The following is a 15,608-nucleotide window of genomic DNA, read 5'->3' on the forward strand; positions in this document are numbered from 1 at the left end:
ATTGAAAATTTTTATTAAATAAGATAAAATATAATATAACTTCTATTCACTCTCTAACCACCTCCTTTGAAGCCATTTGGATCAATCACACAGAATCAAGTTTTTCTCCATGTTCCTTAAGCCAGTAAAATCTGTAATTGCTTATTATCAGGACAGTATTTTCCTCTGTATCATGATATGCGATTTTCTCAGCCAAATCTCCTAGTTGCAAAACTGCAAACACAGAGCCTCCAGGTTGAAGGGAGCCCACTCCACTCTCAAGGTCCATGTTCACTGAACAGAGACTCTGAATCCCATGGCCACCTCCCTCTCCAACTACAAGAAAAATAGGAGTCTCCACACTCCCAGTGAGAAGGGCCCAGACTCCTATTGAAATTTGAAGCCATAAAATACCAGTTAAACTGTTGAAATAAATTTCAACCTCTACAGCCATCTCTCAGAATTATAATTTTTTGAATGTCCTTGTCCATTTCATGCCTTTGTACTTTTTCAAAAACTTTGAGGGCTCAACACTGTAAAAGTTAGAAAACTGAGAACTACTTCTAGGAATTTCTCCTAAAAAAAATAATAATAATGGGCCAAACAGAGATTATGCTCAAAATATGAAAAGTCTTGAAGCAATCTAAATGTCCTTCAACAGCAATTGCTTAGATAGAAGTTCACTCAGTATCTAAAATTTATGATGTATATCTATAGATATTTATATTGAAAAGATTTTCTTAAGTTATTACTAAGTGACAAAAACTAGCTATAAATCAGTAGAGTATGTAATGTGACACAAACACACACAGAGAAAAAAATCTGGAAGAATATATATCAATAGGTTAATAAAGATGGAACATAGAGAAGCTCTATTTTTAATTTCTTAAGGAATCTCCACACTGTTTTCCAAAGTGGCTGCACCAACTAGAAATTAAAAAGAGCTCTTCCCTATGATCCTGCGATTGCACTAGTGGATACAGATATAGTGAACAGAAGGGCCATCTGTACCCCAATGTTCATAGCAGCAATGGCCACAGTCGCCAAACTGTGGAAAGAACTAAGATGCCCTTCAGCAGATGAATGGATAAAGATACGGTCCATACATACAATGCAATATTATGCCTCCATCAGAAAGAACGAATACCCAACTTTTGTATCCAGATGGATGGGACCGGAAGAGATTATGCTGAGTGAAATAAGTCAAGCAGAGAGTCAATTATCATATGGTTTCACTTACTTTTGGAGCACAAGGAATAACACGGAGGACATGGGGAGAAGGAGAGGAGAAGTGAATTGGGGGAAATTGGACGGGGAGATGAACCATAAGAGACTGTGGACTCTGAGAAACAAACTGAGGGTTTTAGAGGGCATGGGGGGTAAGAGGTTGGGTGAGTCTGGTGGTGGGTATTAAGGAGGGCATGTATTACATGGAGCACTGGGTGTGGTGCATAAACAGTGAATTCTGGAACACTGAAAAGAAATTTTAAAAATAAATAATTGTTTTAAAAGGTGGGACAATTTTTTAAAATTTTGCTCATCTATATATTTTCTAATTTTTCTATAATGAGCATACAGATTTACTTAATTTTTTTAAAAAATCAAGAAAACTATATATAAAATAAAAACACAAAGAGTCCTAGTAAGGGACCTCTATAATAAGGTACATACGTTTTATTATAAATATACAAGCAAAAGTATGCGGAAACATAAGAATCAAAAAGAGAGAAAGCAGGTAGAGTTGGATTTTTTTTTTCTTCAATGTAGCCTTGGGAAAGCTACAGAAAGCTTTTACCCAGACACACCAGGATCTTGGGGTTAGCTGAGTTGTGTGTAGGGAGCAGGCAACATGTTCTGCAAAGTTATTCTATTATTTTTAGCTCTGTACATTGAGCTCCTTTTGTGCATGCAGGCTGACCCTTGGCCATGCCAAATGAAGGCTAGGAAAGTAAGTTCTCATCTAAATCATCCCAGCTGGTCTCTATCTCCCAGATCATGGTCACCCCAGGAGCCAGGAGTTAACATAAAACACTGTCTAGTCAATGAAGATCAGGTGGAAAGTCGAGGCTTCAGTCTGCCTTCCAGAGGACTCAGCCAGTTAGCACAGCCAGGAGAGAACTAAAGACACCATTCCTCATGTTTTAACCTAGGAAACTAGATAGCACTTTGAAAGGTTTTCTTTCCAACAGGAATTGCACTTACATTGCAAAGGTGTTGGTATCATTAGTACCAGCTGCAGCAGCTTCCTGAAAAACACCTTCCCGGGCATCTAGAAGTTGACTCACTGTGGTTACCGCAATTTCTTTTGCCTGCCAGGAAGAAGGCAGCAAACGATCATCATACAAGATATATAGTTCATATATCCTCCTCACCATTATTATCATGCACTACTAAGGTATCAAGAGGCACCATTAGTATGGTCATTGAGAGGCAAGTATTTTTCAAACTTGAAGGTTTAGTTTCAGAAAGCAGAGAGACTAAAGATAAGGCATGGGGAAATTTTAAATTCAGTCTATCGGGAAGCTTATGTTTCTGAATTTGGCCTCCCGGCAAGGTCTTTCACAGAACCTCGACCCCACCCCCAAGAACACAAAAACAGATGCTTAGATACTGAGAAGCAGAAACAAAATAAGCCTGCAGGGCTCTGACTGCAGAAACATTACAGCCCATAATACTTAATATAACCATTATACTTACTATTGAGCTAAGTAAAGCGATTTCTCGTTTGTCTTTCTTTCTGTGTCTGGTTTTGTTGTTTTTTTTCCTTCCCCTCCCTCTTTTCAAACACCTTGTGAGTTGTTTTTGTTTTTTTTTTTAAGATTTTTTATTTTATTTATTGGACAGAGAGAGAGAGAGATCACAAGTAGGCAGAGAGGCAGGCAGAGAGAGGGAGGAAGCAGTCTCCCCGCTGAGCAGAGAGCCCGATGTAGGGCTCGATCCCAGCACCCTGGGATCATGACCTGAGCCGAAGGCAGAGGCTTAACCCGCTGAGCCACCCAGGCACCCCCACCTTGTGAGTTTTACCTCAAGTGTAGCATTGCTCTTTGGGTTGAAGATCTCCCCGACCACTTTAGTGGCAGAAATGACGCCCTCAGGAGTTATTTGATTGACATCAGATGTTAAGATCCGCGCTTCATTAGAAATATTCAGAGACTGTGTTGAGATATTGACTATCTGTTAAAAAAAAAAAAAAAACACCTACGTTTATAGGACTATGTCTAAGCACTTTGCAAGCAATTGCAGGTGAATAAACTGGAATTTAGCTGACCCTCAGTCTCCTGGATCTACTCAGTTTTTCATGTTTGCTTCTCTCCTTGGGCAAAAGACAAAGTTCATGCAGGCTGGTGGCTTTTCCAGCCTTTACTATCTGCCAAGATTCATTAACTAAGACTGTCTTGGGTAGATCAATGCCACTCAAGGTGGGATCCATGAACCCTGTGACACACAGTAACTGTTTGTTACAGGTTTCAAAACAGGGTTTGTTTGTTTGTTACAAGTTTCACAGGGAGATAAGCTCAGAACCTGACTGTAACTGGTCAGAAACTTACACAATAATTGTATGTTGTTGAATCCAATGATTTTTTTTCAGGGACTTATATTTGGATGGTAGCTACAATTGCATGAGCATAGCATAACACATGGACTTGTTCTAATCACTATGTTGTACACCTGAAACTAATGTTACACTGTGGGTCAACTACATGTCAATAATAAATAAATAATTCAAACCTTTTTTATAAAGAGGGAAAAAAATGATTTGTATTTTATATATCTTTTTCTCATCCTATTTTCCTAGGAATTCATTATTATTACATTTTTTAAAATTATCAGTCTGCAAGGGGTTGGAAATTTTTAAAACTAGCTTTTCAGCACAGACTGGGAAACACTGACCTTGACCATATCTCCGGATACCAACTGGCCCCTAGCTCTGGTGTTGTGAGGCTAAAACATCTTTAGGAGAGCCAGGGGTTAACGTGTGTGCATGTGGCTTAGTTTTTCACTAGATGGCAGCATTATTTCAAAAATTATTTCAAAAATCAAACCAAGGTCACAGGCCATTCACACTTAGGGGAGGGTTGAAAACAATGTTCAGACAACAGACAGGAACAACAAAAGCTCTCATTCAATAGCTAGGTCCCTGCTCTGCACTAGGCACTTTGCTGGATGTTTTAGAAGAGCTCTCCCATTTAATACAAAACAATACTGTGAGTGGGGCATCCTCATCCTTCGTTAAAGGTGTGGAGAAGTAAAGGAGTTCACACAGCTTCAAGTGTCAGAGCTGACAGCAAAAAACTGGCTAATCAGACTCCAGAACATGACATCTTTCCCCTAGTCTGTGTAGTTGGCACAAACCAGGCAGTTGGCAACCATCTCCACACTCTACTCCCAACCCCCGCTCTACCGCTAACCCTGCCCATCTACAACTGGGGAGCCAGAGTGATACAGTGTGGGCTTTAAAATAAAAAGTAACTCCATCACTCTTTGCCTGTGGTTCACTGCATGTCTCAGAGATAGTTTCCTCATCTATAAAATAGGTACATTAATATCCATCTATATAGTTATAAGAATTAAATATAACATAGGTAAAATGTTAGCACAGTATTCAGTACACAGTATGTGGCTCAGTTATTAGTATAATCACTCTAATTATCTATGAGAATAACTGAGATTCCATAAGGACTAAATGAGGTAATATGTTTAACATGCCCTGCACTTAAAAGGACTACTTTAAGTTTCCTTTTCTTCCCCTTCTTGGCCTCAGATATTAGTAATTCCATGCATTTGCATTTAGGTATACACTGGGTCAAAATAATTTAATCTGCATGAAAAAATATTTAGTCATATATATTTCCCACTTCACTGGCTCATGGATACATCCCCGAGACCAGTATTAGGTTTTAGGTTTCCCTGTCTCAAAAGGTCTTTGATGGTGTTTGTTTTTTTTCTCTTTATTGTGATTCAGTTAACCAACAAAATACCTTCCTTATGGTCTCAAATGTCAGTGATCTATTTTCAGTCATGACTTCGCTGCTCTAAAAAGATGAGGCCATTTAAAATGTGTTATAGATTATCATTTGCTAAAATGTGCTGAACCAACAGGTCCAAAGGTCCTTTTTCACAAACAGATGTCAACTTCCAAAACAACAACAACAACAACAAAAACTTTTGTTATTTCTAATTTGAGAGTTTTAAAAGCATTGATTTGACCATTAGGTATCCAAAGAACAGAGACTTCACACAGAATCGGAACTTTTCCAACTGCCAAGCACACGGGCCATATGGCATACCTGATTTTCCAGGGCTTTCAGAGTTTGATTGCAATTTCCTATTGTCACATTTTCTAATTTTATCTCTCCATACATAGTAATATTGCACAGCCGGGTTGCTCTCGGATTGCCCTCTTTGGTAAAAAGAAGAAAAAAAAAAAAGACAGCATTTGCAAAGATGGCTACTAGCTCCTGTACACATCCCCTTATTGGTGGGATTGTGCTGCTCCTCCCACCAAGGAGTGGAGTCTGTTCCTCCATTTTCTGGATCTAGACTGGACATAAATTTGCCCTGACCAACAGAATGTTCTGTGAGAGTTCCAGAACTTGGGCCTCAAGAAGACTTGAAGTTTCAGCCTTTGCCCTCTTGGAACACTGTCTCAAGAGTATTGTAGGAGGAGGCAGCTCTGATCTATGGGAGGATGAGAAGCTATACGGAAGAGAACAGAGTCAGTCCAGCCAGCACCAAAGTGCCAAGTGAGTGAGAATGTCTTGGACATTCCAGCAGTCCATCAACCCACAGAACTATGAAAAATCTAAATAATTATTCATTGAAGCCACAAAACTTGGGATGGTTTAATATATAGCAATGGGAAAGTGAATCAAGCAGTCCTTACAGGAAAGTTTTAGGCAGATGTCCCTTGTCTTGATTTTTAATCTGAATTCAAAAGACCATTCAACTGTTTCCGACCTTTGAAGTCTGCAAGGAAGATGTGCCTTCCAACAACTACGGGCATAAGTCTTTGAACTAGATGTGATGAGGGCTGAAAGATCAAAAATAATATGAAAAATTGCTACTAGATATTAAATTATATATTGATCCTTCTTTATCCAAATCTGAATAACACCTGAAAGGCAAAGTGTTCTATTTTATTGTAGCACTTATCTGATATCTGGTTGACTCTCAATAAAAACTTTTTGAATCATTGAGTTTATATCCTGTAATTATCACTGAGCCAACCTACCTCAGTATCCTCCTGTGACTAATGCTTAAGAGCCAAAAACATAATATGTGTCAAACAAGTTTGATGCCTCTTAATGAATATATTACTGATTTTTTTAACTATTCCTGGTTTGGTAGCACACAGTTATTTTTTGTAGCTGTATCTCTTATAAATTATAATGAAATAGTTAAGATATAGAAAACATGAAAAATTAAGACAACAGGTATCCATAGACATACCATACAGTATAGGAAGTAGTACCAATAATATGAATCCCTGCTGCCTTTTACCTTCTGAGCTTTTAATCAAGAGGCTAGAAGGACCTATGTAAAGAACAGGATCGTGAATATTGGAGTAGGCCTGTTATTATATATGGGCCAAGGAAATTTGATTTTTGCAAATGAAATACTAGTGTACATAATCTCTTAGAATAAATAAGATAAAGAAACACAATTGGAAAGGCCAATACCTGTAAGGAAGTGTTTCAAAGAGAGCATAACAAACACAAAAATAAATCTCTAAATAAAAAGTGAAATTCTCCCCCGGGTTATTACTGACAGAAGGTCTATCAAACGTTTTCACTGCTAATCTAGAATTAGCAGTATTATTGAGATATTCTGTGCTGCAGGAAATCATGGTATCTTGCAGGGAGATGTGAGAAGTATGAGGACTGGTCAAATGAAGGTCAATGCAAACAAAGTTCAGATAAAACATTAAGGGAAAAATCATACAGCATAATGGGCTCTAAGCTGTCAGGAAAGGAATCTGTGCATTTTTAAGGACTATGAAAGTATTACCCAGTACAGCATTGAAATAAGTCATCAAGATCCTGTATATCATCAGGGAGCATATTTGAAGTTTAAAAATGTTATTTGCTCCTTTATTCTTAGAATGTCTCTATGCAAGCAAGGTTGTCATGACTCAAGGAAGGTATGATGAACCTGGAGAATGTTTCAAGATGGATAACTAAAATGACTAAGGGGATGAAGAATGACCAAGTGTGGACAAATTTAACTGAGCATCTCTACTTAGAAAGTTGAAGTCTGAGGGGCGCCTGGGTGGCTCAGTGGGTTAAGCCGCTGCCTTCGGCTCAGGTCATGATCTCAGGGTCCTGGGATCGAGTCCCGCATCGGGCTCTCTGCTCAGCAGGGAACCTGCTTCCTCCTCTCTCTCTCTCTCTGCCTGCCTCGCGGCCTACTTGTGATTTCTGTCTGTCAAATAAATAAATAAAATCTTTAAAAAAAATAAAGAAAAAAGAAAGTTGAAGTCTGAAAGTAGATATGGTACGAATCTATAGTTAATGTTTAAAATTCAGACAAATTATATGACTCAATGATCAGATATTAATATGCTCAAATTCTAGGACATAAATGAAACTGGGAAAATAAACCAGTGGAAGAAGAATTAAAAGGAATTTGTAACTGATCCATATTACAGTTTTTAGGGGAATTAGAATTATATGAAGTTGCATCCTAAACTTTGAACATGGGCATAATGAAAGGGAGCCAAACCCTTCCACAAAACCTTCTTTGATACCTCCTCCAGGGACTTAATACTAGTTGGAGGGATGATAGGTATGACCCCACATAGCGATTCATATGCTTAAATAGAAGATGTTTGGAAAAACACATACCATTTGAAGTGTTCTTATCACATCTTTGTTGGGAAGATCCATATTTTCCCGCTGGAATTCTATCAAAAGTAAAAATCCCATAGGTACTGTTTTCACAGAAATTAGCTATCATGAAAAGAAAATAAATTTTTCATCATAAATTATACTTTTCTTTTTAAAATTTCAAACTAGATAAAAATTAAAGTTCAAAACCTATTTGGTATAATTTGAAGGCTAATAGAAGGCTTTAGGAATCACTGACTCACTGGAACTTTATATTTTTTTTAATCTGGTTGAGTTGATACTATTAGAAAAACTAGTGTGATAGATAATGGGTTCTAGTATATATAACCTAGTAGAGGTGGGATGTGATCACTAACACATCAGAAAGGATAGTGAAATCAGATTAGTTGAAATCTTGACAACTAAAGGTAAAGAACCCATAGTACCAAAAGGCATCATGAGGAGGTGGGTCAAAGCAAAAGGCCAAAGTCATGGAGCATTTGAGAAATACTCGCTTGTAGAAGTATAGAAAATTATAGGAGGATATTTCTAAGGCTCTGGATCCTAAGCATCCAGCATAAAGTGACAGAGTATTGGGAAGTATACTGCAGATTGCAGATGAAGGTGCAGCTTTGAAACATTATTTACAATATCCAAGACATAAAAGCAACCTAAGTGTCCATTAAGTATAGATATAGATATAGATATAATCTGTGTGTGTATACATATATGATTATTATCCAGCCATTTTAAAAAAATAAGACCTTGCCACTTGCAACAAGACGGATAGACTTAGAGGGTATTATGCTAAGTGAAATAAGTCAGACAGAAAAAGAAAATACCATATTATTTCACTTATATGTGGAATATAAAAAACAAAACAAATGAATAAACAAAAAACAGAAACATTTTCATAAATGCAGAGAACAGATAGGTGGTTGCCAGAGGGAAGAGGGTGGGGGGAATTGGTGAAATGAGTGAGGGGAGTGGGAGATACACGCTTCCACTTATAGAATAAATATGTCATGGGAATGAAAGGTACAGCACACAGAATGGAGTCAGTGGAATTGTAACAGTGTTGTATGGTGACAGATGCTCACTACACTTGTGGTGAGCAGTTGTTGAATGACTTGTTGTACACCTGAAACTAATGAAACATTGTGTGACAACTCTACTTCAATTAAAAAAAGAAATGGCAAATAAATAAATAATAAAAAAGAAATGGCTTTGGACATTGATTCTGAGCGAGGACAGTCTGAAGTCAAACCACTAATTTAATAACATCTCATCCAGAAAAAAGATGAAAACACAAAAACTTCATCTAAATGTATACTTGGATGGAAAGATGTACCTTGATTTCAGAAAAGTTAAATATGATAGAATTGTGATATTTGAAATGGGGAAATATAATGTATCACCAACTGAAAAAAGTGGAGGGAACCATACCACCCATTGCCCTGAAGGAGACACTAGAACCAGAAGGAAAAACATCTTTCAGTTTACAGAGAAACTTGATAGCTGGGAAATATACTGGGGGTATTGAACATATAAGAAAGTAGCCCAAAAAGAACACTCCACTTTTACTATTAAACTAACAATCACATCTTAAAACCACCATCATTAAACCCATTGTTACTAAATCATTAACAGAAACTTCAAGGAGCTTTCCTACTGTCCTTATTAACCTAAGTCACCTAAACCTCATTGTACCAGTACCTAGTACCTAGTACCATCTCAAATAACTTACCAATTGTACATCTCCAACCTTTCCATAAGTCTGGACAAATGCACCTTCCATTTTCCCAGGTTCCACCATTCCTGCAGAACTCCATAGGGATGCTGGGTGAGGAGGTTGAGAGTTCTAAAAAAAAAAACAACAAAAATAGAATAGTACTTAAACTGGCTAATTAGTTTCTCTTCTGGGTCTGTGGCCCTTAATTTCTATATGTAAAACAATTACTTCGAGTACCACTGGAGAAATACTATTTGTAAGATTATCATCAACAAAAATATACATTGAGAATCTACATAGGATATATAATGCTTATGAGAAATTATGAAGACCAAAAAACTATATTTGGAAGACACAATACTTTGATCAAGGAGATTAGGATCTACTGGGGAAAACAGATTATACAGATGAGATAGATGGCTGGCTGGCTGGCTGGATGGATGGATGAAGAGATATACTGGCCAACTAAGTCAGCATGCAGATTTGTAAATGCTATAAGAACACAGAAGAGAAATGTTGAGGACAGAGGTAATTTATCTAGGGAAGTCTTTCCAGAAGAGGTGGTATCTGAATCAGATTTGAAGACTTAATCTAGAAAATCTAGATTAAAAGGGATAGCCCCAAATTAGCAGGATACAAAGTGCAAAACCACAAAAATACATAAAGTTATGGTATGTCCAAGGAACATGGCAAAGCTGAACAAATCAGGAATACTGGTTCTATGTGGAGAAGCAGGACACAAACTGATTGTGAGTGGGTTTATAGACTAAGCTAAGGAGATTTAGTCCTGTAAGAGTCTAGAGAGAGATTAAAACAAGGTATGTGTTTTAAAAAGATACTTCAAGGGAGATGGGAAGTGACTGAGGGTAGAAGGCAAGGAAGGCCACTTAAACAGGGAGCAGATCTGAAGCAACGACTCTAAGGAAGTTAGGTGTCAACAGATTCAGGAAGCATACCTGGAACAGGATTGTAAGGATCTCATGACCAAGTTATTTTAAGCTGGGCACACTGGGACTTTTTGTTTCTTAAAAAAAAAAGAAAGGTGGAAAAAAGAGAGCCAAACCAGAAACAGACTTAACTACAGAGAACAAACTGATCTTCTCCTAATGATTTTCTCAACATTTTTTTTTTTGTCTAGCTTACTTTATGGTAAGAATACAGTATATAATACATATACCACATAAAATATCTGTTAACCTTTACATTTGTTATTAGTAAGTGTTCTGGCCTACAGTAGGCTGTTAGTAGTTAAGTTTGGAAGGAGTCAAAAGTTATACACATTTTTTTAAACTTTTCTCTTTTATAAATTTTTTTCTTTTTTTGAGAGAGAGAGAACATGTGCTAAGCAGTGTAATAGGCTTGCACCTCCCACCCTCACGTGGTTCAAGGCTTAACTGTAGATACAACATATCTAGTCATGTGATTTAAAAACAAAACAAAACAAAAGCTCCAAAGCAGGAGCGCTTGGGTCGTTCAGTCATTAAGCATCTGCTTTCAGCTCAGGTCATAATTCCAAGGGTCCTTGGACCAAGCCCTATATTGGGCTCCCTGCTCAGTGCGGTAACTGCTTCTCCCTCTCCCTCTGCCTGCTGCTCCCACTGCTTGTGCTCTCTCCTCCTCTGTTAAATAAATAAATAAGTAAAAGCTTTAAAAAAAAATCAAACAAAAAAAAAACAAACAAATGCCAAGGCAATTCAATTGGAAAGAAAACTAAAGATATACCTATCTATGACACAGAAATTCTACTTCTAGATAAATATGCACAATAAATGGAAATACATGTCCACAAAAGGATTTATACGAGAATGCAGGTTCTAGAAATATTGCTATTGTGTGCCACTTAAATCCTTCCCTTCATGTTTGAAGTATTCATTCCTCCAGCTTTTGTGAATTTTGGCAACTGAGAACACTTATCTGAGTCCTTTTCTAGAATTGCTCTCAACTAAAGAGAATCATACATCCAAGATCCTCATGATATGTGCCATGGCTGGTCAAAGCCAGAGAATAAAGTTTTATCTCCCTGACTCAAGGCCTCAAAGATCACATTTTCCAAAGACATCTACACTACATATCTCATCTCTCATACTCTTCTTATAATATGATGATGACTCTTCTCCGCTGGAAGATGGAGTTTGTGTTCGCTCTCCTTGACTTGAGCGGACTTTTTTATCTGCCCTGACTAACAGAGTGGCAGTAATGATGTGACTTCCAGTCTAGATCACAAAAGATGATTTGTCTTCTATCTAACTCTCTATCACTCAGGATCTATACCTTGGGAGATCTGAACCTGCAAGTATCACATAAGAAATCCAGCTACTCTGAAGCCTCTAGGCTAGAGATATCAAGAGGAGAAACTACACAGAGAGAGAAGACTAAGGACTTTCAGCTGTTCCAAGTTTTTGAGTTTCCCTTGTCTGGGCACCACACATAACTGAAGAAATCTCAAGATGATCCCAGCTCCAATAGCCTTGTGAGGGCCACTTTATGGAAGATCCTAATCCAGAACCACCCAGGCATGCTGCTTCCAAATTCTGGGTTCAGAAAAACTATGAAAGATATTAAAATGACAATTTTCATTTTAAGTCACCAAGTTTTGGGGTAATTTGTTCTGCAGCAATAGATAACTAATACAGACATCAACACTCGAGGGCTTTCTCAACTTCAGCTGTCTTGGGTCTCCTTCTACCCAATTCTGACTCCATAACCAAGCCCCCAACCCTACAAGTATTGATCCCAACAGCACTTGTTGAAAATTTGATGCAGATGAATCTTCAATTCAGAATTTGTCTTCCAGGGAACCCAACCCTGGAAGTTTTATTCATGTTAGCAACTGAGTGGCTTAGTTGGTTAAGTGTCCAACTCTTAATTTTTGGTTCAGGGTATGATCTCAGGATCTTGGGATTGAGCCCAGTATTGGGCTCTACACTCAGCAGGGAGTCTGCTTCTCTCCCTTCCTCTCTCTCTCTCTTTCACACTCTACCCCAAACACTCTCTCTCTAAAAATAAATAAATAAATCTTTTTTAAAAATTTCATCAACTGAATAAACAAATTATGTGTATTCATATAGTAGAATATGATTATTTAGCAATAAAAAGCAATAAACACAACAACATAAATCAATCTGGAGAACATTACATTTAAAAAAGTATTCAGACATACAAGAGTAAATACTATTTAATTTTGTAAATATAAGGTTCAAAAATAGCAAAACTAATCTATGGTGATAAAATCAGAACAGTGCTTGCCCAGGGGGGAGGGGCGAGGGGTGGGGTGACTGACTGGCAAAGAACACCTGCAGCTACAGCACACAGTGAACACCACCTAAATTTTAGCCAGATAAACATAAAACTTCAATTCTTTTTACATAATACATCATGTCTGACTTTTAACCAGAAAAGTACAAATCATGTTAAAAGGCAAAAACACAGCCTGAATAGACATACCAAGCATGAGGACAGACTTGTATGTGGCAGATATTTTGGAATTATCAGACCAGAGATTTGAAATAATGATGGTTAATATGCTAGGAGGTCCAATGAAAAAAGTATACAACACGCAAGAACAAGTGAGTAATTTATGAGATGGAAGTTCTAAGAAAGAACCAAAAGAAATACTAGAAACCAAAAAACAGAAGTGAAGAATGTCTTTGACAGGTTCATCAGTAGACTGGACAAGTCCAAGGAAAGAATCACTGAGCTCAAAAAAATGTCATCAGAAACTTTCTAAACTAAAAACAAAGACAAAATCAGAGAGGGAGACAAACCATAAGACACTCTTAATCACAGGAAATAAACCAAGTGTTGATGGGGGGAGGGGGTTAGGGGCATGGGATAATTGGGTGATGGACCTTAAGGAGGGCATATGATGTAATGAACACTAGATGTTATGTAGGACTGATGAATCATTGAACTCTACATCTGAAACTAATAATACATTATATGTCAATTAATTGTATTTAAATTTAAAAATAAATAAAGTTTTAAAAAAATAAAAACAATGAGAAAACAAGAATGAAAATTATAATGGAATATCTGAGAACTATGGGACAAAGGTGTAACATACATCTAATGGGAATACCAGAAGGACAGGAAAGGGAAGAAGGAATAGAAGAAATATTTGAAGTTTGTTTGTTTGTTTGTTTGTGTATATAAGATTTTGTTAATTTATTCGAGAGAGTGTGTGTGTGCACATAACCACAAGTTGGGAGAGCAACAGAGGGAGAGGGAGAAGCAGACTCCCCACTGAGCAGGGAACCCAATGTGGGGCTCAATATCAGGACCCAGAGATCATGACCTGAGCCAAAGGCATCCACTTACCCGACTGAGCCACCTAGGTGCCCCAAAATATTTGAAGTTTTATTGTCTGAAAATATTCCAAAATAAATGATAGACACCAAATCACAGATCTAGGAATCTCAGAGAACACCAACTAGGATAAATGTCAAAACCAAACCAAACCAAACCAAACCAAACAAACTACACTTAAGCACATTCTATTCAAACTACAGAAAATCAAAGACAAAGAGAAAATTTCAAAAGAAGGATTAGGGGAGAGAAAACTTATCTGCAGAGAAACAAGTATAAGAATTAATTACATTGGAATGCTCCTCAGAAACCAGGCAGAAAATAAAAGAGTATAGTGAAATATTCAGTGTTGAAAGAAAAAAAACACCAATAAAGAATTCTGTATCCAAGGAATTATTATCCTTTAAAAGCAAATGAGAAATAAAGACCCTCAAACAAAAATTGAAGGAGTTTGCAAGAAATTTTAAAAATCCCTTTAGGAGAAGGAAATGATATAGGCCAGAAACTTAAATCTATGTAAGAAAAGAAGAACATTAGAAAAGGAATAAATGAAAGTAAATAAAATCTTTTTCATTCTTAATGATGCTTATTTAAAATAATAATAGCAATGATAGATGAGGTGATTATAGCTTATGGAAAAATGAAATAAATGGCAAAAATATATTATAAGGGAAGAGAAGGAGGAATTGGGAACACCATATAATGAGGGCCTGGTACTATTCATTAGGCCATATATTGTTACTAGAAAGTGGACTTAGATTAGTTGGTTTTTTTTTTAAGGTTTATCTATTTATTTATATATAGAGAGAGAACACGAAAGTGAGGGGAGAAACAGAGGGAGAGAGAATCTCAAGCAGACTCCATGCTGAGTGCAGGGCCAGTGCAGGGCTCTATCTCACAACCCTGAGATCATGACCTGAACTGAAATCGAGAGTTGGGTGCTTAAGCAACTGAGCCATCCAGGCACCCCAGGCTTAGATTAGTTGTAAATGTATATTACAAACTCTAGATTAACCACCCCAAATTTTTTTAAATATAAAGCATATGACAAGAGAGGAGAGAAAGCAGAATTATATAAAATGCTCAATAAAAACCAGATAAGGCAGAAAAAGACAATAGCAATGGAACAAACAAAGAAAAGAACATTAAAAACACTGACAAATATTATAATAAGGATACTATACAGTGAATAAAGAACAAGACACAACTATATGTTGTCTATAACAAACCCACTTTAAATCAAAGGACACAGATAGTTTAAAAGAAAAATAGAGAAAGATATACCATGACAATACTAATTAAGGGAAAGTTAGAGAAGCTATATTAACTTCACACAAAGCAGATTTCAGAGCAAGGAAAGTCATTAGAGATAAAGGACATTTCTTTCTTAATGATAAGTGGGCTAACTCTCCAAGAACTAACAATCTTGATATGTGTATACCAAAAGATATAGTGTCAAAATAAGTGAACCAAATCTGACAGAAAGAAAAACAGATAAATTTGCTATTATAGTCCGAGACTTAAACATCCGTTCTTAGTAATGGACAGATCCAGCAAACAGAAAATCAATAAAAATAAAGTTGAACTGAAAGCACCATCAACTAACTAGATCTATTTGACAATAAATTATAGTATACTTCATCCAACGATGTTAGAATACACATTCTTCTCAAGCACCCATGGAGTAGTCACTGAGATAAACTACATTCAGGTACCATAAAATACATCTAAACAAATTTCAAAGAATAGAAATTATTCTGAGTATG

The 15,608-nt window shown here is 36.9% G+C and overlaps 1 protein-coding gene across 1 annotated transcript in view; it reads right to left on the reverse strand.

Annotated features, from left to right (window-relative positions):
* ADGRG7 (adhesion G protein-coupled receptor G7) overlaps positions 1–15,608 on the reverse strand; it is a 71,166-nt gene that overhangs the window by 42,402 nt on the left and 13,156 nt on the right. The window contains exons 2-6 of the mRNA XM_059388368.1: positions 9,553–9,666; positions 7,824–7,928; positions 5,268–5,380; positions 3,004–3,153; positions 2,182–2,288 (exon numbers count right to left, since the gene is read on the reverse strand). Coding sequence (XP_059244351.1) covers positions 2,182–2,288; positions 3,004–3,153; positions 5,268–5,380; positions 7,824–7,928; positions 9,553–9,666 — 589 coding nt within the window. The remainder of the gene's footprint in view (positions 1–2,181; positions 2,289–3,003; positions 3,154–5,267; positions 5,381–7,823; positions 7,929–9,552; positions 9,667–15,608) is intronic.

Source organism: Mustela nigripes, chromosome 2 (genome assembly GCF_022355385.1).
Source record: "Mustela nigripes isolate SB6536 chromosome 2, MUSNIG.SB6536, whole genome shotgun sequence".
In the NCBI taxonomy this organism is placed as follows: Eukaryota; Metazoa; Chordata; class Mammalia; order Carnivora; family Mustelidae; genus Mustela; species Mustela nigripes.